The sequence below is a fragment of the Coturnix japonica genome, chromosome 13 (genome assembly GCF_054131305.1).
Source record: "Coturnix japonica strain WE chromosome 13, WE-NBRP24, whole genome shotgun sequence".
In the NCBI taxonomy this organism is placed as follows: domain Eukaryota; kingdom Metazoa; phylum Chordata; class Aves; order Galliformes; family Phasianidae; genus Coturnix; species Coturnix japonica.
This window is the reverse complement of record NC_140675.1, coordinates 9,876,846-9,902,920: the sequence shown is the minus strand read 5'-3', so window position 1 is coordinate 9,902,920 and position 26,075 is coordinate 9,876,846. Positions and strand designations below refer to the sequence as shown.

The 26,075-nt window shown below is 41.5% G+C and overlaps 1 protein-coding gene across 3 annotated transcripts in view; it reads left to right on the top strand.

The window, feature by feature from the left end:
* The window catches only part of PRKAR1B (protein kinase cAMP-dependent type I regulatory subunit beta), an 87,790-nt gene that overhangs the window by 42,737 nt on the left and 18,978 nt on the right, over positions 1-26,075 (top strand). For 2 of the 3 annotated variants that reach the window (XM_015876891.3, XM_085513850.1), the window contains exons 5-8: positions 6,264-6,325; positions 7,058-7,104; positions 14,626-14,784; positions 22,352-22,412. In XM_015876891.3, coding sequence (XP_015732377.1) covers positions 6,264-6,325; positions 7,058-7,104; positions 14,626-14,784; positions 22,352-22,412 — 329 coding nt within the window. Of the gene's footprint in view, positions 1-1,057; positions 1,227-6,263; positions 6,326-7,057; positions 7,105-14,625; positions 14,785-22,351; positions 22,413-26,075 lie in introns of those variants that run through there. The other variant, XM_085513851.1, reaches the window with a different exon arrangement.

The following is a 26,075-nucleotide window of genomic DNA, read 5'->3' as shown; positions in this document are numbered from 1 at the left end:
ACTTGTAGACGTATAAAGAGTCCGTAAAATAAATTGATGCTTTACTTTAAAAGTTTCATTCTGGTCGTTGACTGTAATAATTAATGAACCCATAAAAGGACTTCATAGATCATTAAAAATGGAAATGCTTCACAGAAATAGATGGCAATGGTGTTTTATTTCTTTCTGTTTCACAGGCCTGTGAGTTATGTGGATTTGTGACTTAATAAATGTGTTGGAATTAGACACGGACTCTTGTTTTAACCTGCAGTTTAAAATGTGTTCTCATGTCCAATTTCAAAGACTTATATGGTCATTATGGTAAAATTAATGTATGGCTGAATTGTAATAATAGTTAAATATTGGTCATTATAATGAGGTCATTAAATGTTCTCAATTGCTAATAGCCTTGTTTATTTCTATAATTAACTTATTGCTCTCCTAACAGGAAAATAGTTAATGAGGGCAGCTATGTAATACTTTTATGAACACTTCAGTACAGGCTCTGCCTTAGGTATGTGTCTGTGACACCATGCAGGTGTGGGCTCTGGTCCATTAATTTCAAATGCTTCTAGAAAGGAACCTTTTCCTTTACGTGTGCATAGTGCTGCTTTTATTCTCAACAGTCATTCAATAATAGTAATTGTTTCTCAGTGCAGTATTGTACATCAGCAGTGACATGCAGCATTTGTAGGAACAAACTGTGGATCAAAGGTTTATACTTTACGTGCACAATAGCGTGAAGCCTCCCATTTCATCCGATGGTAAAGCACTGCAATTATTCCTTCATTACACAGGTGTTAATTGAAGCAAGTTGTCTGCTTTAAGTTCTGGGCTCTTCATCCTTTCAGGAGGAGCTGTTGTTAGAACAATTGCTCGAAAGACATGCAAGAGAAGAGAAAAACCTCCAGAACTTTATAAATCTTAAAATAGTACCCAGATACGAGTTACAGCTAATGAAAGGTGGAGTTATTATCAGCCGTGTTTACTAAACTTACGAGGTTTCCAAGTTGGAAAGATTTAAAACACTGGAGTCTTCATGCTGAAGCAGTCTTACTCCAAGAAAAAGTTGCGTGTCATTGTTGAATTATGCCAGAGCAGCTACATGTCTTATAAGCCTATCCTCAGGAAGACAGGGCTTTCTTTGTTAGAGAGATAGCAAAGGAAGGAGAATCTCCGTGTTGCACACGCACTGAAGGCTTTCTGAGTTTGCCTGCGCAGTGAAATTGTTCTGATTGAGCTCCGGGGTAAGGAGGATTTTCCATTTTTCCCTAGCACATATACGTTTTGTCTATTCCGTTTTTCCTTTCCTGTAATGCATTCAGCACAGCAAGGGCTGGAAAGAAATCTGATTGTGAAACTGATAAATTGTCTTACATAGTTTCCCTATTTTGGCCATTGCCATGGTCTGGTTCTGAAAGTGCTTGGAATCCTTGTTCTCTCGCTTTGTTTTAACAAGCTTGTTCTTGGTTGCCCATTGCCTGTACTTTATTACCTGCACTGCACTTTTTTTTCCCCTGCCTATCTCATATTCCACACTGACTCCAAGCAGCCTCCGTGCAAAACCAGATGAGCTGATTTATTTTTATCATTCACTTTTTCTCACGAGAAAGAGAAGCTCTCGGGCCTGCCCTCTGTGCTAGCTTCCTCTTAGCACAGTCATTTACGTCTTGGCAAGCGGGGTATATAAAATGCTACTGAATTAAATCAGCAAAGTGTTTCATCACATTTATTTTGCAATCAGTGTGATAGATTCTTTACTGGTATAAACAGCTGCAGTCTGGTTGTTTCAAGTGGAGTTTTCCTTCTCTGCATGAAGCAGGAGCTGGCTCAGCCTGTGCAGGTGTCACAGAGTCACACAAATGACAGGCAGCAAAGGATCAGACCTTAAGGTTGCAGCCCTGACCACAGTTGTTTGCAGTTCTCCCTTACACTCACGGAAGAAGCTTCATGTGTTAAAACTTGCTGCAGCTCTTTGATATCTTTGACCTTTCTGAAAAACTTTCGTACATTTTTATATTCCCTAAGAAGACAGATGGTATTTTTTGATTGCATAGATAGAGATTTCATGTCTAAACACATTCCTTGCTTTCACTTTGTTGGACTAGTTAACTGTTCTGTGTGTTCTGTGCTGCTCAGATGCTTTCATTTTAATTTTAATCTTAATTTTTTTGAATGATACTATCGGAAAGTTACAAAGAATTAAACATGCAGAAATCTCCCTGGAATACATCAGTCCTATCACACTAGAGTCTCCCTTTGGATCCAGATGGGAATATTCATGTACATGCAATCCCACCTACAGCTACAGTTCCGAGCCAGAAGTTGTCCTTGATGCCTTCTGGTTGGCTCCAAGTGTCACAATCAACCAGCTGCAGATCTGGGAGCAGACAGGGCAGTTGTGGAAAGATTACAGAGCCTATCAAAAGTGTTTACTCTCGAGAGGGCGAGAAGGAGCCCTCTGAATGCTGATGCTGAGCCCAGGAGACACTGATGCATCTCCTGTGTTTGCAGCCTCATGGAACAGCTGCTGAAATCTCAGAGCTGGAGTCCTGTTTTCTTCTTCCATTACCTCCACAAGTCACCTGGAAACGTGGCAAGCGATAACATTTCCATTTGAACAAAATAAGGAAATCCCTGCGAGCAATTCTCGTTTAGAGCACAATAATAAAAACCCTGGCAAAAAATCAAACCCTTTCCATCAGTTCAGCACACAGCATTGCTAGCACAGTTGGTGTCAACAGTTTAGTGCTGGTGTGGAGGCAGGAGACAGAGGCTGCTGTGTTCTTGGTGGTGCAGCTCAGACAGAGAAGATGAAATCACGGTAGTTCAACATTGGGTGAAAACTTAACTAGTGATTTTCTGGCTTTATGCTGTAATTTAGGAACGAGTATGTGTGTGTCTGTGCCTCATTATTTAACAATACCTTCCAAGCCAAGAAAGGCAACTACCTGCTTGTGCAGAACTGCAGGAGAATGCCTTTGCTTTTGTGGGGTGGCTGCAGCACTGTGTTTGTAAGGGCCTTTCTTTAACTGTAATGGCCAGTGTGTGATTCTGAATGGCTTAAAAGCATAAGCAGGCACAAGATGCAAGAAGAAAGCAACCACCTGTATTTTGGCCCTGCATGGATTACTTGTGCCTCTGGTGAGTGCCACTTCTTAGCTCCTTCAGTATGTAAAGCTGCACTTGTTTTCTCAATGTAGTTCAGACCCAGGATACATGGCTGAATCCGAGTGTGGAACATGGGCGGATGGCAGGAGAGAAGATATATCCACTTACTGCAATTTCACATTTTGGCTTGAGTCAGGAACAAACGTTTTTGAATTTCCAAAGCATTTTGGCATGTTGATCCTTGTGACATGTTTATTTCGGCAACTGTGAATAAAAGCAATAAGAAAATCCTCAAAATGGATTTTTACACTTAGTTGGAATTAAACGAAAAGCCAGATTTCATGCAGGGATTGTAAGTGTTTGCTACATTTGATGACAATAATTTCCAGAGGGCTGATTTTCTTTGGTGCTATTCTAAATGTCCCAGTTTTTGGCTGCCAGACTTGTAGGCTGGGAAACTTTGAGGCTGCCTCCTGATCCGTATCATCTGAGATCTGAGTCTGTTTAATGAATGTCAAACTGGGCATCCGAAAGCAGAAACACCCCGACTCATTAATCACCGTGAGAGATCTTGGCCTAACCATATAAGTTAAGAACAATAGTTCACAAGTAGAAAGAAACAGGACTGTGTTTCCAGTGACAGTCATGATATTGGTGGTCCCCCGTATTTCTTTACCAAAGGTGTGCCCTTCGTTTTGCTTTAGAAATACAGATCAGCGTCACCATGACTTTGGATAACTCATGCATTTGTGTGGTTGTGTTTGTTGACATCCTTCAGAAATCTCTCCAGATATCTAAGGCTCCATCTTGTGAATCCTTTGCTGAATGACATTGTATTTGTGATGCCAGAGGCAGCAAAATATTCATGCAAAACTGCAGTTGCTGCCAACAGACTTTGGGCTCATTACACCTTCAACTGAAAGTTTGAGCTTGTGAGTTCTTATTAAAATGCTGAGTGTTGTGGAAGTGACGTGTGGAACGTTTTGAAGAAGGGTGCAGTGCTATACATAATTTATTGGGCACTGTTCGTACGGTCAATTGTTAAGTTATAAATAAAGTGCAGCCTTAAAGCAAAGATGAAAGGCTGAAATTGTGGGTAGTTACTTCCTCTGCGTTTCTATTCCAAAAAAGAGTTTCCAAGTTTGCTCAGTCACATTTTGGTTCGGTTATTGATATTCACAGTGACGTGTCTATTTTTGGATGCATCACATTGAAGGCTTCGTTCTCTGCCCTGCAGAGTGCCTTTTCTTCCTGTAAATGTTACTGAACTCTTCTTAAAGCTCAGTGAGGTGACCAGGCACAGGGAAGGGGGGCGGTGGGGAAGCAGAGGAGGCTCTGTGTTACCAAACTTCCAGGTTCCAGAGCTACTAAAGAGCAGTTTGACTTGTCTGATTGATACAGGGTTCCCCAGTGACTGTTTCATTTCAGCATCGTGGTGCTTTCCCCCGTCACATCTGAACCTCAGCTATTCAGCTGAGTGTGGGCACAGGAGCTGCACAGCCTGCTGCACACTCATGCTTTTCTGCTAACAGAGCAGTCTTCAACCAGAGAAATGCTGATCCCATTTAAGTTCATTAAGAATGAGTTTGGTGGCTTTTAGAATACAGGCCACTTACTTTTCAGAATGATTTAATATAGGTCTTTGTAATGGTACTCAAAATAGGGTGCAAAGTTGGTGTCCGTGGAATTGCTTGTTACCTGTGATGGATATATTTCCTGAATGTGAGTAGGAATAGCACAGAGTGAGCCTGATGAAACAACAGAGGCAAAATATATTGTCTTAGCACAGGTTTCAGCATCCTTTGCAGGCAGAGGCAAAGAGCTGCAGGAGGTGCTGACACAGAGCTATGGTGCTCCATCTCAGCCCTGGGTGCAAAACCATTCTGGCTGCTTAAGAGGAAAGACATGACCAATTTGAACTTAGGAGTGAAACATTTCCTAGAGCTGAGCCTGAATAAATTCTGGAACAGTTGAACAGGAAATAAGCTAATAATGGGATTTTACAATATGCATTTCCCATATAAGGCACTGAAATGCAACGTAGGTTTGTTGCTGATCTTCTGGCTGTTTTGATGAAAATTTTACGTTTCTTCACTTGCTTGCACTCCTTTGTGTTAGTGAGGAATGTGCTCCATTCCAGTTTGAAGTGTGTCATCTCTTTCTGGTGGTCCATGAATGGACCGGTCCCACACCAGACCAGCAGAGACCAGTTCACAGTTCCTCCTGGCTGCCTTTTATTTGTGCTGTTTATCTTAGCCCTTGCTCCTGATGCATAGGAAGGTGAAGAGAGGTGGGGAGCACCCTTCTCAGTACTGTTCATGCATCTGAAAATAATAAGTTCCCCAAAATGCTGGTGTGGGGAAAGGAAGCCCAGGCTCCAGGGAGCCTGCTGTATCCCTCAGTAAACAAAGGACTGGATTTGGGCAAGTTGCCCGAAGTGTTGGTGCAGGGTGCATTCTCGCCCTCACTGCTCTGCCTGGCCTTTTAAGGATATGCGACAGTATGCTTAAGAACACAGTAAGGTGTGTAATTCAGCAATGATTAATGAGCATTAGGCTCGTCTGTAGATTCAGTGTTTCTATAGCATTGGTCAGATTCCCTTCTCGCTGGTAACTCACCAAAGTGTAACTAAGATTGTCAGAGTTTGGACTCCCATCTTCTGCACTGTAAGTGTAATCTCTAGCCAGTCGTTATGCTACATTAATTTAGAGCCATCTACCTTTCCAAACATACTCTGCATTGTGGAACAGGTTTTGCTTGTACGCATGAGGCCAGATGTTCACAAGAGCAGAGCTCCTGTTTAGGCATCTAGCAATTACTGCTGGGACTCATACTGATTGCAGCTGAAAATCTGAAATCTGTCTGCTTAGACAATAAAATACTCAAGCTGCCTCATGTGTGCATTGCTATAAGAAGTGGCCTATGTGCAATTTATTCAGGAGTTCTTGCAAAATAGCATACACCGAATCACAGTTTTAAAGCACAGCTTGTGCCAAACTAGTTATTTTGAGTTGTTACCAAGCAGGGGCTCACTTTCCACTCACATCTAACATTTTCCTTTTCTTTTTCTGCAATATCTCTTAATGAAGTCTCAATGAAACAACAAATGTAGGTCTACCGGCTAGATAAGAAATAAGGCTGATTCATTAACGAACATTTCTTTCCTTTTCCAGTGACATATTTGATGCCATGTTTCCTGTTACACACATCGCAGGAGAAACAGTCATACAGCAAGGTAATCCTTCCCCCTTTTTCACCCTTGCATATTTGCTGAGACTGTACAATGCACATCTCATCATCTGAGAGTTCGCCCTATTTGCTTAATGGGAACAGTGTCCATATTCCAGAGGTTTGTGGGTGTTTTGGCTGTGTGATAAATCCACTGATGTAGGCTCAATATATGTAGAGCCCTCCAACTCTAAATCTTTATGGTCTCAAAATGCTACAGTTAAACATAGATAAGTCGTATTGAAAATGTAGATGTTCATTCCTTAACTTCAGATATTCAGGAAGAGAAGCACAGCTCATAATGCATAAGGGTGGCACATTCTAGCTGAGAGTAATTAGAGATGGAAAATATTTTCATGGTTGTTGGGAATATTCAACACCTCATTGTGCTGTATCGTAGTTATCACACTTGGCAACTTACCTGCATGCCTGCAGCGTGTTGTGGAGGACTTCAGTGCCCTCAGGATATAAAGCCTCTTGCATGTTTACATTCACTGAAGTGTTGAATCAATCAAAAGAGATAAATTAATGCAACTGAAAGATACTGGGAAGAAATAGTAGTGACATTTTGATTTATGAAGGAAAACAGGCACAGCTCTTTCAGAGAATGAATCTCCCTGTAAGTAATCTGCTGTACAAACCTGTACAAATATGTACAGAATTAAACGCAGAGACAGGAAATTATTGACTAATTTAGCAGACCTTCAGGAAACAGCCACCTTTTATACTTTGCTTCCAGGTGATGAAGGAGACAACTTCTATGTGATTGACCAAGGCGAGGTGGATGTAAGTACACGCTTACAGTCTGATACCTATTGTGAATTTACCTAATTCCATTTTATGCTCTGGCACACGGTTTGATCCAGCAATGTTCTGTGGTTCTGTCTCCTTTGTTCTTGGAATAGATTTCACAGGATTGGTCTCATTGCTTCGCTTTTGTTGTGTTAAGTCATTTGTGCATAATTTCATAATTGGCATGTTTTACATCCCAGCTTATTTGTCCATTCCAAGCAGGAAAATATGGTATCAAAAACAAGCAAATGACATTATCTTCAGAACCCTAACCACACCTGGAGGTGTGCAGTCTTTGGCAGAGCAGGCCACCATGCTGGAATGCACCCGAGGGTTCAGATCAGCCAAAAGGAAAATATTTTCTTTAATCAGTTAGCTGATGTGGTTTTTTCTTTCCTTCCAAACTGAGATGCAGCCTCGGGCAGTTAGTTTCATCTTAGAAGCCTTAATTTGTGTTTAAAATTAGGTCCAAATACGTGAACAATACAGCGTATTAATAAAGCAAAGATTATTATAAGTGTAAAGTGATCTGTGAGACCACAAAATGTTTACAGGAATATGTGGTGGGTTAATCAGCAAGGCTTGGAAATGACTCTTTCTTCTGAAACCGCCCTCCAAACTGCAATCTGTTCACCTCTTATCATTTTTGTGCTGTATGAGGCTGACTCTTGTTCAGTTCTGCTGCAAGATTCTCATTTGTCTGAATTCCTACACGCCTCACATACCAGCGATGTTGGGTAGGACTGCTCATTAAGCAGTGCTGCTCCTCAGATGCCCAGATGAATTTTGTTCGGAGAGTTTAAAGAAGAAAGTGATTTGTTTTAAAGCCAGGCAGGAGCACAAAGTTATTTTAGTGCAAGTTGTTTTTTAGAAGTGTGTTTGTGGCAGGAGACCATCTAATTGGTATGGCTGGGGATTGAGAAACCTCACACGCTGCCTCTGCCTCTGGAAGCTGCTGCTCAGGAAATCCGTCTGACTCACTGTTCCTATCAGACATACCTCTCAGAAGCAAAAACTGCCACATCCACGGTGTCAGAAATTAAAAGAGCAATATTTATAGAGCAGTGCTGAAATTTAGTATTAAAATCATAATTTCAGGCCCTGTACCTGGCCTGATTACTTCCTTAGCTTTGAATCAGATGCACAGATGTACATAAAGGCACATCTTGAAGATACAGGTTAATTCTCTTTAAAACAATCAGTACTGACCAAAAACCCTGAAGAAAAGGGTCTTCAGTGTTTGACCTGGGGATAAGGGGAATATGAATGGTGTCAGAAAATGATCTCAGAGCTTTTTCAAGGTGGTGAATGTTGAGAAGGGCTTCCTCACGGCACCAGGGGCTGCATTCTCTGTCAGGTAAGATGGAAACCTTAGTTTTCTTCCCAGATATAACCTGACATAATTCAAAAACAACTTCTTGATGGTTAAAAAAAAACCAACAAGCAGAACCTCTGATAGACATCTAACTCAATGTATTATTTGGCTATCAGAGGTTCAGCTTGTTTTTATTTTGTGGCTAGAGTTGAAATTCTTTAATAAATACTCTTGACCACAAGTGGCCCAAGAAGAAACACCTACTCACATCATTTCTAAATGACTTCTGGAGTTCATTAACGTTTTAGGCAGAACAATACTACATATCCCAGAGCATTACAAAATCCTTTGAGGCTTCTGAGATGTTTAGGGTGAAATCTGAAGAAACAGCTTGAGTAACTGAGTGGTCTCAGTGTCACTGCAATGCAGGTATGTTTAGGCTCTTAAGCTGTATAGGTGGTTTTGACAGTGGTGACCAAGGCTGCTGGTTTGCTTATGTCCAGTAATGTGCTCCTGTGTAAGGTGGCAGACCCCAGACCCACGGGTGTGCACTGTCACACTGCAGATGTGGTGCTCCCCAGAAAAAGTTCTTCCACTTTCAGGGCAGCAGTGCTGTAATTCTTCTTGTCCAAAGAAAACCCAGATCGCTAGTAACTGAGCTGCAGTTCATTTAAGCCTTGCCAGATACTCTTTTGGCATGCTTCCATCCTTCTCCAAGACAAAAAAGCTACTTGGAGAGTAGATAATTGACCCTGGGACTTAAAGCCTCGAGCCATTATCTGCCTAGTTCAGCCAGTGTTGGCATGTGCAGCAAGGCTTTTCACCCTTGGCCAGGCTGTGCTTTCTCTGTTTCCGCGATCAGGTATAATGGGACTTGGAGATTCAAGGAGTAGTTTGCTCTGAGTACACTGTGATTTATAAGCAACGAGTGCACATGAAAAAATTAGGTGAAGGAAATGGCGGTGACCATCATAAAATTCCTGTCTCCTGGATGAAAGTCGGGGCAAAGCTGAAAACCTTTCAACTAAGAGAATAAAACCAAAGTACCAGCACAGTGGAAGTAACAAAAGCGGTGAGTGGTGAGAGGAAACCCCAAACATTCTAAAGTAATTCACTGTTAGTCTGGGGGTGGGCACCCAGAAGAGTGAGAGGATTCTCAAATTTGCTTAGAAATAATGAGTCAAATTAGAACTACAATTTATTAATGTATTTTTAAATACAATAACACTTTATCCTCAGCTGTTGGCCATTCTTAGAGTACGAACCAGCCCTGTTGTCATGCCCACAGAATGAAGTGTCTGTACATTTCTTTCTTGTTATTACTGTGGACAGCCATATGCAGCCCCCCCTCAGTTAGCAAGCACTGTGCCCTGCACACAGTGAGCTGTGGAATAAGGGAGAAGGGTGCGTGTTGTCATACAGAAGGGTTGTTTTAATCTCACTTCCTAATGGCAGTGAGGAAAATATATAATTATGTAGCAGCGGTTTTCAAGGTAGTAAAAGCAGCCATGCACAGGTGTGTGGGTAACACCACTGGATGACTTTAAAGAAATCAAAGTGTTCTTCAAAGAATATGAAAGCCATAGGAGCTAAAGGAGGGTTCTTGTTGCTGGCTGTTATTCTCAGGTCATTTCTTTACAGCAGCTTGCCATCTGCCTCGTATACTTGCTCAGCTAAATGGTGCGTGAGCCGTTACCTTTCTGCTTTGCAGTACATCCCAGAACACCAGTAATGGGGTAGGTGTGGGAGAACCTGCTTTCCTTCTGTCACACAGCAGGTGTATGAACCAGGATGAGAATGGTAGTGGACCAAGGCAGGCACAGGGTGTGAAGGGATGCGATGGAGTTGTCAGTCACAGCCCTTCCTCATCCCCCTTCAGGGCTGAAGGGAACCATAAGCTCATGACCTGGTTCTGTATCCGCATACAGTTTGTACCGGGTAGTTAAAGGCGTGAGGTTGGAAGTCTTAGAGGTCAGCTGTCTACCAGAAGGTTTCTGCTCAAGGAAATGTGAACCTGTGCCAAAATCTGGCCGAGCTTAAATTATAGTTTCCATTAAAGATCTTGAAAGCACCTGCTAAAGTATGTGTCTTGCAAAAATCTCTAATCCATATTTCTAAATATAAAACGGCTTCCTGTTTATTATTTTAATCTTACAACCTCACTTTTTTTTCCCCCTACTTTAAAAAGCACCATCAGCTGCTGTTTTAGAATAGATGTTGGTGTTTTTAGAGCTGGTAACTTCCCATTCTATTTAATGTCACAGCAACCCTGTACAGACATTCTCAGGTTTTCTTCTTGTAAAACAACAGCCACTGAGACACAGTTTGGTGAGAATCAAAATGAAAACATTTCAGTGTTTTTATTCAATAGCTTCTTTACTGTATTAAGCTATATTTGGAGCTATAAAATAAGATTATCTTTTTATTGGGGGTCAAATCTGCTTGAAACTCTTATTTGTATATACCAATTGTCTGCTTCGTATATACAAAGATGAGAATTACACAGTGCTTTATGTGAGAATAGAGCTGGATTTTAAAGCTGGTTATATTTTATCATCCATCGACTGCTTTTTGTTTGAATTCTTCCATCTTTATGGTTCTTCCTGTTCAACGCTTTTCTAATTTCAGGATATTTCTTGGAGACTTTAAACAGAACTTTTTCATGTTTGGAGTTTTCCCCTGGATTTTTGGGGGATTCTGAGAGCAGTCTCCAAGTTTGTGTGTTTATGTTTAAGAAAAGCACATTCACAGTACAAATAAAGCACTGGCTTTATTTGGGAAAACTACCCACATATAAATATCCCTCATGGCGAAGACTTGCTTATTTTTCCAAGAAGAAATAAGTCTCATCTTCATTTTTGGATAACAAATATTAAGACTTGACAAGACACAAAGCACAAATTATTACAAACAGATTCAAGGGAGGAGATTTAAGATCTGAAAGTTGCAGTGCCTGGAACAAATTAGGTTGTCCACAGAGATCACAAACTGGCAGTAAAAAAAAACCCTAAAAGAAAAGCTAAAAAGTTCGCTTGAAATCAGCAGCACGTGAGTGAGAACTTAGTAAAGTCACTCCTATGCAGCTCCAAGATCCATGTTCCCCTCCTGCATTTGGTGTAACGTGGCTCTGTTACTGCTAACACTAAAGTCACACTCTGCTTCTCTGGATGAAGATGAATGAGGCCAAGATGCATTCCGATGACACTGAGCACGGTGTGACTCATTGCATGTTCTCTCACAGCACATATGCATATCGTGGCCTATGAAGAATGGAACTGCTGATGTTCACAGAAGGTTTTTCCCACTTGCCTCCTAAAAAAACCCTGAATTGAATGAAGTTGCATGATTTTCCAGCCCACAGGAATTGTACTGCTGGTACTCAATGGTGAGAAACAATAGAAATCTTAAATACTCTTGATCTGTGGGATGTAGGTGGTCCTGGTGACTTTATTCCCCATCAGATTTGGGCATCTGCAGTCATACATTCCTGTTCAGCTACATGAAAGAAGGAAGTTCCAATTGTTACAGAGCAGGCTGAGTAACAATTAGGCCTAATTTCCTTGTATCTTTGCTTCTTTGGTTAGAATTCACAACTGCCTAAAAACACTTGAGCCAAAACCGCAGTATTTTTTAGGATAAAGAAGATCATCTGAGCTGCTGCTGTGTAATATTGGCTTTCATAAGGTGTTCTGAACCTAAAATAGCTTTACTTCCTACACCTTACAAACAGAGCTCCTCTCCCTTTTACTTCTTATCTTCTTTTGAACTGATTTAAAAGGGACTCGTGGAGCTTCTGTTAAAGGGCAGAATGGCACTGTAATGTTTCACCAGTGCACTTCAGCATCGCGGTGAAGACAAAAGTTGATGGATGACTTAGGCCTTTCCAGAGAATGAAGTGCAGTGGTTTTCCTCTCAGAAAACAATAGTTATTCTCAAGCTGTTTTGTCGTTTTGGAAGCTGGTATTGGAAATGACATTTTTATTGGGGTAGTGAATGCTGAGCCCAAAGACTGTCAGATCAGTGATGTGGTTTCTCTTCAGAGTACTTTAAACCTGACACCCTTGGGGTGGAGGGATGACTGTTTGCATAAACAGTTTACAGGCTGGATGTCAAACATGTTTTGGGGAGTCTTGTCAAGTAAGACAGTAAAATTAAAGAAGTCTTAGAGCAGATTTGTAGTAGCCTCTGTTTACAGCAACTGTGCAACAGTGAATGTCTGTCCATGGCTTGCTCTGTCTCGAGGTTTACCATCTTAATTTCCCTCTGGGCGACAGTCATGTAATGCATTCTGCTTTAAAAAGAAATGTCAACCATATTGCTTAAAAAAATATGTGTTGGTGTGAGTTTATAATTCGAACCCTGGTTTATATTCCTCAAAGAAGCTGTCACCGCATTTAACCAATCATTTTACCAAACTACCTCACAATAAGTGAGGGAGTTTAAAATGTCCTTGTGTTCAGATATGTGGTCAAGTTTGCCATGGGTGGATCGAGAAGAATCAAAAGTTCTGTGAGCTTTTCTTCTTGCAGTGAGTGTGAAGGTTTGAGAGGAAATGCTGTTGATATTCTCCTGTGTGCCACCTCTGTGGTGGCAAGGAAAAGAAGGGCAAACACCTTTTGTAGCTTGGCAGCCTGCTACCACCTGCCTGCGCTGGATTATTTTTACCCTTTATATCAACCCCTTGATCCTCAGATGCTCCAGGAGCACAAAGAACCGCAACATTGCTCAAAGTCCAGCAGTGATGCTAATGGTGTTCCTATTCAGCTGGCTGCCAACAGGTTTCTTGATGAGCTGAACTGCTCCACGGCCTCATTTAGCTCCTACTCAACCAGGTTTTCACTGACCTCAGGAGGAGCTGCATCAGATCTTAATTGGGTATCGGGAAGATAAATTGGGATTGATTCCAGCTGTAGCTCATCAGATGGCTTTTCATCATAAAATGAAAGTAGAAATAAAATTAATACTGACAATTCATTGAATTTTGACCCCAGTTCATTTATTTTGGTCACCACCTTTTCTCATGCCTAGCTTGAGTGTGGCTTTAACTCATATATTTTTAAAACCTGCTCATCTGTTACACAGTAATTGATAATATGCTATGCTCTTTTGCTTTCCCATAATTTCCTGCTGATGACAGAGAATACCTGCATATTTTCTTCACAGTATTTTTCTTCACAAAGTTCCCATAGAAATTGAGTTCATTCTGGTTGATTTCTGATGTCACTGGTCTGTAACAGATTGGGACATACTGGATAAGTGCACACAGACCTTCCTACCCTCTGAACTCATTAGCAGGATGAAGAGGGCTTGATGTGGAGGTTTATAGGAGCAAGGCTACAAGCAAGCTGCAGAATACAGAACCCAAGTTAGCCTTAGAATGCACAGTTATGTCTTATGGGATGTATCATCAAGGGCAGATTGAGCCCAGCATAGAGCACCTTCATAAGTCCTCTTTCCTGCAGTGAAGGTTGTACATAGCACCCAAGTGTAGGGCTTCTCCAATTATATGTCTCAAATTATAGTGCTATTGACCCATACTGTATTTCAAGAAGATATATTACCTAAACAGCCCTTGGGTGAATTACTGCTTCATACGTTCTGATACATGAGTTATGGAAGGATAATTCTGTGGAGGATTTGGGAAGCTACCCAAATCCAAAGCGCTCGGTAGTCTTTGCTAAGAGAAAAGGAGATTCTGATACATTCATACCTTGGCACTAAGCTTAGGGAAGGAAAAAAAGTTCCTTTTCCAAAGAAAAGGATAACTTTTCTTCAGTGCTTTTCATTTCATGGCCGTGGTGCTTTTCAGCATCCCTCATGATACATGTCAACAAATCTCCTTCCTTTCACACCCAACAGTGTTAATAAAACTGAAGTTGTGACAGTTCTGCTTGTTGACTCTCTGAGCCTCAAACACAAAAGGGAAAACCTGATGCCAGTTAACCATGGGAGCTGGAATTGTGGAGAGTACATACAGTCGTTGTGCTGAGGCAAGATGACTTGAAATTCTGTCCACAAAGCAGGTGGCTGCCCTCTTTTTGACTGACTGAGGAGACTGTTCTGCTCTTGTTTCACTGTCCACAGCACTGACCATTAGAAAGGAAATTGCTGATAGCTTGATAGGTAATGGGCAGGAGGAGGGAACTGCATCTAAGACCCCGGTCTCATTTTGCTTCTCACTTTGTGTTTTGGTATGGTAGGTTTATGTCAATGGAGAGTGGGTCACCAGCATTGGAGAAGGAGGCAGCTTTGGGGAGCTGGCACTGATATATGGAACACCCAGAGCTGCCACGGTCAAGGCCAAGACAGATCTCAAGCTCTGGGGCATCGACAGAGACAGCTACAGGCGCATTTTAATGGTAAGTCTGTGGAGAATGACTTGTTTATGGGACTGATATTTTTTACTTTCTTCTGTAGTGCCAGTGCTACTCTCTGTTCAGATAACGCTGATTATAGAAAGCTCTGCGGTCTCTGTTCCTAAAAAAAAGAGAAAGGACAGCACAACAACATTAGGTAACTAAATGAAGCAAAGTAAAAGGTGACAACATTCAGCACAAAGATGCTGACTCAGAAATGCAATTGAATAATGTATATAATAACTGCTATACATGAATAACTGCAGACAGCTGGGAAAGCTTCAGGAAGCCTCCATTACCCTCCTAAACTAATGCAAGTCTCCTCATGTACCTCAGAATGTCTTTCATCGCTACACCTTGCCTATGGGGCCTTCCAGTTTGCTTTATAAACTGTTCAAGGCAGACAGTGCTAGGGAGGCTGTTAAGAAAAGCCACATGTGGACTCTGCCCTCCATCTCATAGTCCAGCAGACAGCTAAATGCTTCTCAGGATGTGACGCTGCAGTCTGTGCTGTTGGCTCATGGCTCTGCTCCTTTCAAACTCCCTGGTCTCTGTCCTTCTGGGCACCTGGGCTGTGTGTTATGGATTGGCTGCCAGTTCTTGAGCTGGAAGTTTAAAATGGAAATATTGATGGGTGATTTACTTTAGCAACATCATAACTTTTTTTGGGTGGTGTTTGTTTCTGATCTCAAAGTGCATATTGTTTCCTTCTCTGTAAAATACTCCTTTTTTCTTTTGATAACTAGCAGATAGCTCTACTGAAATCTTACTTCTTTCTCTGTGGGATTTGTCCCTAAAAGATCCATTATTTCATTATGATCTGAAGGAAATTATATTATGGTCTCAGCATAAAGGATTGTGCATTTTGAGATAATATATATTTCCAGTGGATGTCGCAGATAACTGAAAAAGGATTGAATGGATTTTACAGTTGAATGATTAATTCTTAAGAAACAGAATGTGAGAATGATATTTGTTTATACTTGTAATGACTGTTGGATGTCCCTGTGAAGCATTACTGTTTTTCGCTCCGTATTTCATTACCTGAACTCTGTATCACGTGAAAGAACATCACTCTGATCTCAGGAGATGGAGGTGCACTCTATCCCCGGGTGTCATCTTGGTAGCTGAAGGGCAAGATAGAGGAGTAATGGTGACAAACATACTGTCCTCTCTCATGTTGTTAAGCAGGATGAACTTTTTCAATGCTTCCCGGTGTAGAGAAGCAGGCAGCAGTAACTGAGGCCTTTCTGCAAGATACTTCTGTATTTCCCTCACAGCTGGGACCATTAAAAATTCAATTACATTCAATACTCAAACATCATAATTGTAATTTTCACAGTGCTTAGGTATGAAATATTTCAGGTAGCGCAGTGAAATAATTGCTGCAGGTATTGCAGGTGCCCTATTTTTAGTGCTGTCCACTTCAAATGCAATTTCCTTATCCATATTACACGGATTCTGTCATATTTTCGTTTCTTTGTACGTGGATAATTCCTTGGCTGTAGGTGAAATGAGACACCTGTCTGGTGCATTCATGTGAGGGCAGGTTACTGTGGCTCTCTACACATTTCCTCAAGCCCAAGAATTAATTACATCATGTTTCGGTGGTTGTATTTCATACTTGAAGCTAACTCCACCATTACACGGCTGGTTTTGCTGTAGTTGGTTTTAAGAGGCAGTAGTTGGTGCCTTTCAAGTCCCAGAAACACGATTTCCTGCCATTTAGCCTCTAACCTCACATTTCTAGAAAGCTGCTGGATATTTTAGATGCAGAAGAGCTTCTGCCTTTAAATGAGGTGCAGCAATGCTTAGTTAGGATAACTTGAAATACATCGTTTATCATGATTTTAAAACTGAGAGGGAACAGCGTTTTTAAAATTAATTTCCTGTTTGCAAATACTTTTGTCCAAGGATGGTGCTTTATTTTCTTTCTTTTCTGCAGTCAGATCAAGCCCCTCCCTGACCCACGATGGTTTTTTTCTTTGGGCTGAATTCCTTCCTGGATGTGACCAGCCCCATTTTTCTCAAGCTGGCGTTAAAATTTTACTCAAGTTGTAAATATTTATTTGTGAATCATTGCCTTCAGGTCCGCTCTTGCCAAAAAGATTTTATCCTGTCATGAGACGTTGACTCCGTACCTCATTTCTCCTTGCAGGCTCTGCTTTGGTTCTTTGCTTCACACGCAGTCAGTTCTGGTTTGTATTTCTGCTTACTTCCATTTCTCCCACTTACACATCTCTTCCATACTGACTGGTTTATGGGACGAATAAAACGTATCACGGGAGGTTTGGGAGTTTTGGTTTTCCATCTTTTTGGGTGGATGAAGCCTGATGCAAAAAGCTCCTGCTGGCTTTTAGTTACAGTTGTCATCCATTTATTACTGGAGCCTGTCCCAGAAGAAGTTCTTCAAAATAGATATATTTCTTTATATTTCATTGTCTCTGTCTAGGTACCCTGATAGCTTGAGGGTCACATTCAAGTTTGTTTTAGCAGCTGTGATGGTTGTAAATGCTGGGATCATTCTTTTTGTTAGGATTTGCAGAGAAACTGCTTGACTTTCGCTTCAATCCTTGACAAAGTGTTACAGCATGAAATTCATTGTATTAGATGGATTACAAAAACCACTTCAGCGTGTTCCCCCCTCAGTATGCTCACAAATCTTGACACATCTGTGTGTCCCATTTGTTACATAAAACTATCTGTGCTAACTTGCATACTTTTCACACTGTTGCAGTTCTTTGTGCACACTTTCTCTGCGTGCTCACCCACAAACACAACTGTATGTATGTGTTCTCTATTTATTTATTTACATTCTTCTGGGAGAGGAATTTTTGCCTTAGGATCCTCATCTAATTCAGTTGCTAAAATGTTGCTGCTTTCTTCTTTGCTATTGGGATTCAAGAGCATCACAGAGCGGGGAACATCCCAGGGTAGTACAATATTTGTATTCTAAATATGGCAAATACCACAAATACCAGAGAAGCAAATGTCTGTATCCCTACATCAGATTGATCCCCCAGACAATTCAGTTCCCAGACTGAGGAAATTTGAAGTATTAATTTCTTGTAATTTCTTCTGCAAGGGGGCCTGGTTCAGGATGATTTAACTCTCCTATGGTTCCCATGGCCCAAGCTACCTGACTCTGAGAATGAAATTGCATTGCGTTCAGCACTTTTTGCTTGTTTGGCAGATTTTGCTCATGGAAAGTGAACTGTAATACTGGGATATAAGTAGTGACAAAGCAGTGTTAGTCAGTTCCTAATGTTGTGTCTCATTTTTTTTCATGGTATTCTGGCTTTGTTTTGCCATCTCTTCAAAGCTTTGAATCTGAGTACATGTTCTTTAGCAAGTGCCTTTTTCCACTGAGATAAAATCAAGTCAGGAGGACTTAGCATTTCCATAATAGATTGCGTGATTGCCAAAACTTAAAGCGAATGTGAAGCCTGCATTCTCTCTAACATCCATGCAGCCAGGGTCTTGTGGGGTATTCTGTTTTCAGGGCCAGTATCGCATTGTTTTGTTGACTTCTTTTCAGGCTCCTGTAAGAATGTACACCCTAAGCATCGTTCAATATCAGGTTTACCCAGGGATTAACCAGGGCTGGAGCAGCCCAGAAGGCCATTCCAGTGCTTCCTGCCAGCTGCATACCTGCCAGCATAGCTTTTTTATTTGAAACTTGAGCCATGCTTTGCTTTTCGGTAGCCATTTGTTGGGCTTCTTAATGAAGGTGGGGATTTCTAGGAAGGACCCAGTCAACTGCTGCCAGCCTGTCTGCGATGCCAAAGGAAGGGAGAAAAAAGAAGGCACTGAGAGTGCTGGAGGGATCAAGCAAAGAGGCAAGCAGAGGGGAAGGAGGGCAGAGACCTGACTGGAGGAATGGGGAGGAAGGTGGAAAAAAATGCAGCGGAAATGAAGAAGAGACAGCTGGAAAATAGATGCATCGGTTCTATTCAACATGATGTGTTGTAATCTCTGCAGCATTCATTTTTTAGAGCCTGAGAATTTTTAAGTGGTCCTAAAAATGGCTTTGAACACTTTCCTGGTTGGATTTGGCAAACACAAGTGACTTGTTTCTCCTTGTGACTGTTTCAGGGAGGAACACTGCAGCTTAGAACATTAACAGCTCCTCACAGTTAGGGAGAACCACTTCTTGAAGGAATGCTCATTCATGTCAGCTCTGAACTGGGGAGAAGGAGAACAAAGGAAAGCAGGGAGAGGAGAAGCAGTGACTGTTGAAATAAGAAGATATTAATAGGTTGGAAAGAGCTGAAGTAATAAAGACTTTCTAGAATGTGCCATCAAAAGCCCTTCCAGTACAGAATTATTCATGTACATTTACTGTTGTTACCTGGCTCAGTCAGTCAGAATTTTGCTTCTCCTGGGAACCTTTTCTGCAAGAGAATAAATCTTAAGTTGTGAAAACTTCTTTGATATTCAACTTAAAGTAGATTTTCCCAATTTTCTCCTATTACTTTGAGTTATGTCAAATTATGCTGACTAAATTATCTTCTCTTTCTGTCATATATGTGTAGGTGATTACCTCTGTCTGCTTAAAACCTTTACAAGCGTGCATGCTAGCTATGGGTATAATGAACCTATGATCTTGGTGCTGAGGTAACCTACACAGGCTGAAGTTGTTTAGCTCTTTCCTTGTCAGCTTTCCCCAAGGGCTTTAGCAGTTCTTCAGGTTTCGTTCAGGTCTGGAGCTCTTCTCTGCACAAGAGATATGCAGGCAGGGTGTAGCACACCAGCAAAGTCACATCAGAGTCACGGAGATGGGACTTCATTCCTGGATGATGTCTTTGAATTCACAAACCAAGGTAGCCTTGGCCGTCTTCTTGTTTCAGGATGATGCTGCAAACCACATCTCACCTGCTGTCTCCTAGTTTGCAGTTACCATTGCAGTCTTCTAGAGCATTGTGAAAATACTGCATAAGATCAAATTTAGTAATTTAGTAATATTAATAGTAATATAGTAGTGAGAGAGCTGATTGATGCTTCTGCAGAAACCACCTGGAGGGCAGGAGAAGGAGTCATGATGAAGTTCATACTCATGAGCAGTTAGACCAAATAAAGCAAGTATAAAAGGGGAAATTCTGAATGAAAAGTGACATTGCATGTATGGCCAGGGATAAAAAGGGAATATTAGGCTGATCAGTGAAGGTGGGAAGGTAAGCAGCTGACATGTTCTCTTTTTCTGTTTCATGGGGAGGAAAGACGATTAATACCAATGGAAATAAGCACATGCTTTATTGCTTGTAAGATTTCTACTGCTGTTTCTTTTTTTTTTTTAGCTTACATTAGAGTAGTGCTCTTTCCAGATCTCTTCCCCTCACTGTGCTTATGAGAGCTTGGGCAGGAAAATGCACTTCAGTGAAAACAAAGCAGTGTCCTGGCCTTGGTGAGTGCATGAGGGTGAGCCAGACTTCTGCCTTCTGGAAGAGGAATGGGGATCCAGGCGTGCTGTCTGGGAACCACTTACACATTAAGAGCAGTCCCGGTTGTAGCTGAGGTTCTAGATATTATCTCAGTACAAGTAGTAGCACATTTAATTAACTATTTCCCTTTCCCTCTTGTCTTCAGAGTGAGTTCTGTATCTCTGCACTGGCTCAGTTCAGCCAAGAGCTAACACCCTGTGCTCCCACAGCAATGGGCTCTCACTGCCCCAACCTGTCAGGATGTCAGCAGTTCCCACTTTCCTGGGTCTCGTCTGCATCCCTAAATACTCCAACCTGTGGTCAGACGGGACTTATGGCCACTGATTACTGCTTCTTAAAATTCATCTGTGTCCACAGTCATTTTAAAAGCATTTTCCCCATCTGTCCCTGGGTGCCCCGGCCCATCACACTAAACCACCAATCTGGTTTTCCACAGCTGTCAATTTTGCTGGTCTAGTTTCCACTCGATTGCAGGGAGGAAAAGCAACAACTGCGCAGTGTCCAGCTTTCCGCTCTTTGTCTCGCAGTGAGCTGTCAGGATTTGGCGTGGTTTGCAGATCCTCCTCCGTTTGAAGTTCATTTTTTTTTTTTTTTTTCTTTTTGGCACTTCAAATGCTCCAGGGGCCTCCGAGGTTGAGAACCAGGTTTGTCAGACAGAGAGGTCAGACCGGGGTTACTGATGCTATCTCCGAGAGGGGAACTGTCATCACTGGGCTCAGAAATTATGGACGGGGTGTAAAGGGGGGACCCTGGGAGCTGGTGCTGCTGCCTCAGAGACCCCGGAGGGGCTTCTGCTGCTGGGCTAATTCCAGAGCAGAGGTAGCCCTGGAGAGGAGGGTAATGTAGGAGGAAACCCAGCCGCTTCTGCTGGTGCTCCTGTTAGGAGCTGGAGCTGCAGCCTGGTGCTTTGGTGGAAGAATTGCCTGTGCTTTGGGGTTGTTGGATCAAGCCCCACCTGAGCAGCACTTGTAGGAACAGAGAACACAGACATTTGCCATCTCTTCTTTCTGGCCTGAGAATAAATGCCATCTTCATTTCCCTTTCTTCAGAAGATGAGCGTTGTCACCTCCATGCTGCTGCACTCCTGTTCTCTAGATCGGGCTCATAGGCACCAGGCAGCCTCTGACCCTGGCAACCTGATCTAGTAAAGGCGTATGTTTGGTGGCCCTGCTAGGCAGGGGGGTTGGAACTACATGATCCTTGAGGTCCCTTCCAACCCGGGTAATTCTGTGATTCTGTGATTCTGTGTGTGACATCCACCACAGTCTGTACAGTAAGAAATGACATGGGCTGCCATGTACTGGAATGGCACAGTGGAAGGAAGGCCCTGCCATTCCTCTTTGCTACTTCCAAGTCACTGCTGTTTTTCAGTAGCTTTAGATTATTAGTAATCTTTGTATTGGTAATGTTGCATTGTGTATATTCATAACAACCTGTGACAAAAACACTTTTTGGAATGGCTTCTCTGCAGTGATCAAACTTCATGTAAGCCTAAGTTTCTCCAGTAATTTATCACACAAAAAATCTGAATTGGGAATGGCTGTGCTGCTGACTGTGCATGCATTGATGGATTCTCTGCTCCAAAACATTTATATTGTGCTAAAATTGTAATATCAATAGGTTTCTCAGCAGCAACAGTACGTACAGCACTGTGCAGGATGCAAGGACAGGCTGGCACACAAACACTACCAGCATTAGAGAGTTTCTAACCTGAGAGGATGGGATCTGTGAGGGGGGCACTTTTATCCACTTTGTCACTGTAAATTCCCTTCTGGTAGGGCCTCACTGGTAACAAGATATGTATTGAATTAGCTAAGGAGTTAATTGATGGAGCTAAATGTGTGCCTGTAGTAATGGACACAATTCATCCTTGGTGTCCAGTAACACCAGGGAAGTCGGTGAAGTCAGTGAAATTACACCAGGGCTGAACTCGATTCCTTCTGTCTTTCCTTATCAGGAACACAACTTGCCCAGACATTTTATGGGGAAACATTTGCCTTTGGCTGTTTATACTGGCTATGCTTAAGATTTGGAAGGGGAGGGGAGAAAAAAAGAAAGCAGCCGTAGGAAGAAATCACAAAAATACTTTGTAATGCCCTACCTTCTTTTTCTCTCTCCTTTAATAACAGGGCAGCACACTGAGAAAGCGGAAGATGTATGAAGAATTCCTGAGCAAGGTCTCCATTTTGGGTCAGTTGCCCTTTGGACTTGCATGTTACTTCCTCTGTTTTACATGTTGGCTGGGTGAATTTTGGTCTTTGATGGCATGATGAAAGCAGTGGTGGTCAAACAGGAGATCTCACAGCTGCACCGTTTCCTAAGGAATGAAAGTGTAAAGAGCTCTTTTTAGGACTTGTTTTTCTCATTCTTTAATAAGCGGTGCACATTACTTTGAAGGGCAAATCTATCCTTAAATATGTGAGCAGACACGCACTGGTAACCTTTCAGTAGCTGCTGCTGCTGCAGTAACTGTGTGTGGATAGAAGAGAAAGCAGAACAGAGTGACAGATTTGTCATAAAGTCAGTTACATCCTTCCAGGTGGCAGGTGAGAAGCTTTTTCCTGCAGGAATCCTATATTTATGTGCACTAAGCAAACTAACCTCACAAATCAAAATGGACTGATTTTTTTCTCCTGCGCCTTTTACAGCCTCTGTCTCACATTCTTAAAACATCTGTTTAGCTTCTTGTCCTTGGATTTTGTTTCCCTTTGATTAATGTGATAGCCGCAAAATTCAGACATGTTCTTGATGGCCTTCAGTAGGAAAAACAACAAACCCATAATGCCGGACCAATCAATCACCATTAGCAGAACAGAAACTTCTAATAAGGAAGACGGTGTTAGTCAGTGCAATAAAATGTTGGTTGAATGAGAAACATCATGCTTCTACTAGGGCTACTTTGAAAAAAAAAAGTTGAGGATTTATTTCCTACCTAATTAAAGTATTTATCTTCCTATTTAAACACTTTCTGTTTCATGCTTAAGATATTCCTCTGTGATTTGAGCTTATGCACCTGAAATATGAGAGTCTTCATGAGAATAGACTTGAACTTTGGAGAGGTGCCTGAAATATTCAACTTTATTTGCATGCTTAAAGTAAGCCAAGTATATAGCTTACTTATTAATGAAGTTTACATCATTTAAATGCCTTCTTTTATGCTTAATTTAAAACTTTCTGTATTAAAAGCATAAATTATGCTTAATTACAGTGAGTATTTAAAGAAAAAAAGCATCTCTGCACCTGTACTAATCGGAAGCAATTACAGTGAGACATCTCAAAACAATTGCAGAGTAGAACAGTTATTCAGAGGTGCACTTCCTTAAGCACGTGGTTTTGCAAGACAGCTATATCCTGCTTTGTAGGATGGTTTTTCAAACCCAGTAAGAAATGAGTGAGGGCTTCAAGACTTGGACGTTTTTTAAGCACAAATAAGCACTGGACAGAATAACACATCATTTCAGGAACAGAGAGAAGTTAGGTGAGATGTCTAAGGGTTTATTTCATGTGTCTAAAGAGTAGATGACAGCAGGAAAACAGAAGTATTTTAGACATCTCAAAGTGGTGCTAGGAAGTCAGCTTCACCTCATGCCTTAACATTGCCCCTTGACATTCATCAACACTTGCTGAACATTTCTGGAGAAAGAACAGTGGATGTGAGCACAGTGAGGGGTGAGGGGTGAATTTCAGCAGCAGTGACAGCAACATGATAGAAAAGCCATGTTTTGGGTGGCCGCACACAGCTGTCCCACCACAAAATGAGACACGTCTTGATCAGTTCATCCGCACAAATCAGAAGATTATGATCAGGGAACTGATCAGGGAGCTGAATATTGGCACTGTCAGAAATGCTCTTAGCAACATTGGAAAAGCAGGTGTTACCCATGAAAACTCACGTAGGAACAGAATGAACACTGTATGGAAATTTGTCAGGACCTATTAAACCAATACAGGTGACAGTTTCCTGGATTGCTTCATTAGTGATGACGAGTTGTGGTGTCAACACTTTGAGTCAAAATGGCAGCCCTTGGAGTGCAACCTTGGAGAGCAATGCATGAATTCCTCATCAAAGAAGTAGTTGAAGATGATGCAGCCCTCATTGGGTAAAATGATGGGCAGTTTCTTTTGGGATAAGAAAGGGGTGATGCTTCTAGATTTCCTGGAACCTGGACAAGTAGGCTCTTCTTCATCACTGCTGACAGTGCACAGCTAATGGCGATGACCATGTTGAAAAACAGTGTTTGGTAGCTTAGAATTCGCCCTATCAAGTAGTGTTACTGTGCTCTTTGTAGCTGTACTAGTATCCATGAAAGTAAATAGGAGGCATTACTTTCGAAGCGGCCTACTTATTTTGTTAATCTTAAGGATTTTTTAGCTGCCTGTCTAAGAAGATGCATTGGAACAAATCAATTGAAATATTTTCCCTGGCCTTTAATTAAATGTACAGTAATGAATTTAAATGAAAAGATTGGTCTGCTTTCTTTGTTGCTCGAATTTAACTCTGCAACTCAAATGTTAAGTTCTATCATATACAAAGTTCTGTATGGCACCCTGCTTGCAAGAACCATCAACCAATGCATTTGTAGTGGCATAATTCCTTTAGACAAAAGAGAGACGCTTCGTGACTAGAGCTGGAATTAGATTTGAATTTTTCATAAAGGCAACTGAAGAAGTTTAAAGAGATTCTTTCTTTTCATTCTTAATTACTGAGCTCTTTCTTTAAGAAAGAAAAAAAAGAAAGAAAGAAAGAGAAAAAGCCCACTCTAGTCTGTATGAAAGAGTTTTATGCTTATTTTTAGTCAAACAGAGCACTGTTTGAATGTGGCATTGACTGTACAAGCTTGGACTTCTATATCGATGGTTCTACACGAAAGGCCACAAATATACCAGGAACATCCATCAGTGATTATAGGAGGGAAAAGTATTAGGAGTAATTATTTCTCGAGTTGCAACAGAAAGTGCATAGAAGTATTAAGAGGTATTTGTGTCACGCGACTCAAAGCTTACCTTTCGTGCAGTGATCACCCACTCATTCTTGTCAGACCCTGTGCGTTCCTTGGGCTCAGCCAAGGGGCTTTTTGGGTTTTAGAGAACAACTCTTTCACATTCCCACAATGATTCTGAGCACTGTATTGAACTAACAGAGTCTGAGTGAGCAACCCAAGTCTGGTCTTGTTGTCAGAAGCCATAGAAGGCACTTAAAATTGTTCAGTAATTCCTAATGAGTAAAGCAAGAATCAGTAGAGCTCTAGTACATGAATTTTAGCTCAACTTTTGAAAGCTCTGAGGCTTATATCATTGTGTTATCTTTTCCTTTTAATAACTTTTAATCCTGTTGCTTTTCTCACTCAAATCTGATATAAAAGGCAGAAGTTCAAATGCAATTAATTCTCTTGAATTCTCATGCAAAGAGGCAGAAGAAAGAGACACAGATTACCATCCCTTATCTTCCCAAAGGCAGGACAGACAGAGTTTGTCCCTTAGAAAGGCACTGGGAGGAAGCCAGCAGGTTGGTGAGCAGCCCAGGGCTGGCCGCTCTGCAGACTCTTTTGCCGTGCAGGTATCAGAAGGAATGGAGGCAGCTGCAGGTAGGCGATAAGGACACAAAGCCACAGGAGCCAGGCTTTGTGAGCTCCTTTACTCATAAAACAGACTGTTAATAATTTCTTATTGAAGTTTACTTTGAAGTTTTATAGCTTTTTTTTTTTTTTTTTTTTTTTTTTTCTCTGAGTGGCAAAAGGAAAAGAAAAGCAGTTCTTATGCTTCTGTGTGCAGTCCCAATGGCCAAAATTGCAAATGAAACAGAGGTGCAGCTTTACTGAGGCAGGCTGAGCTCCACTGCTGTGCATGCTAACA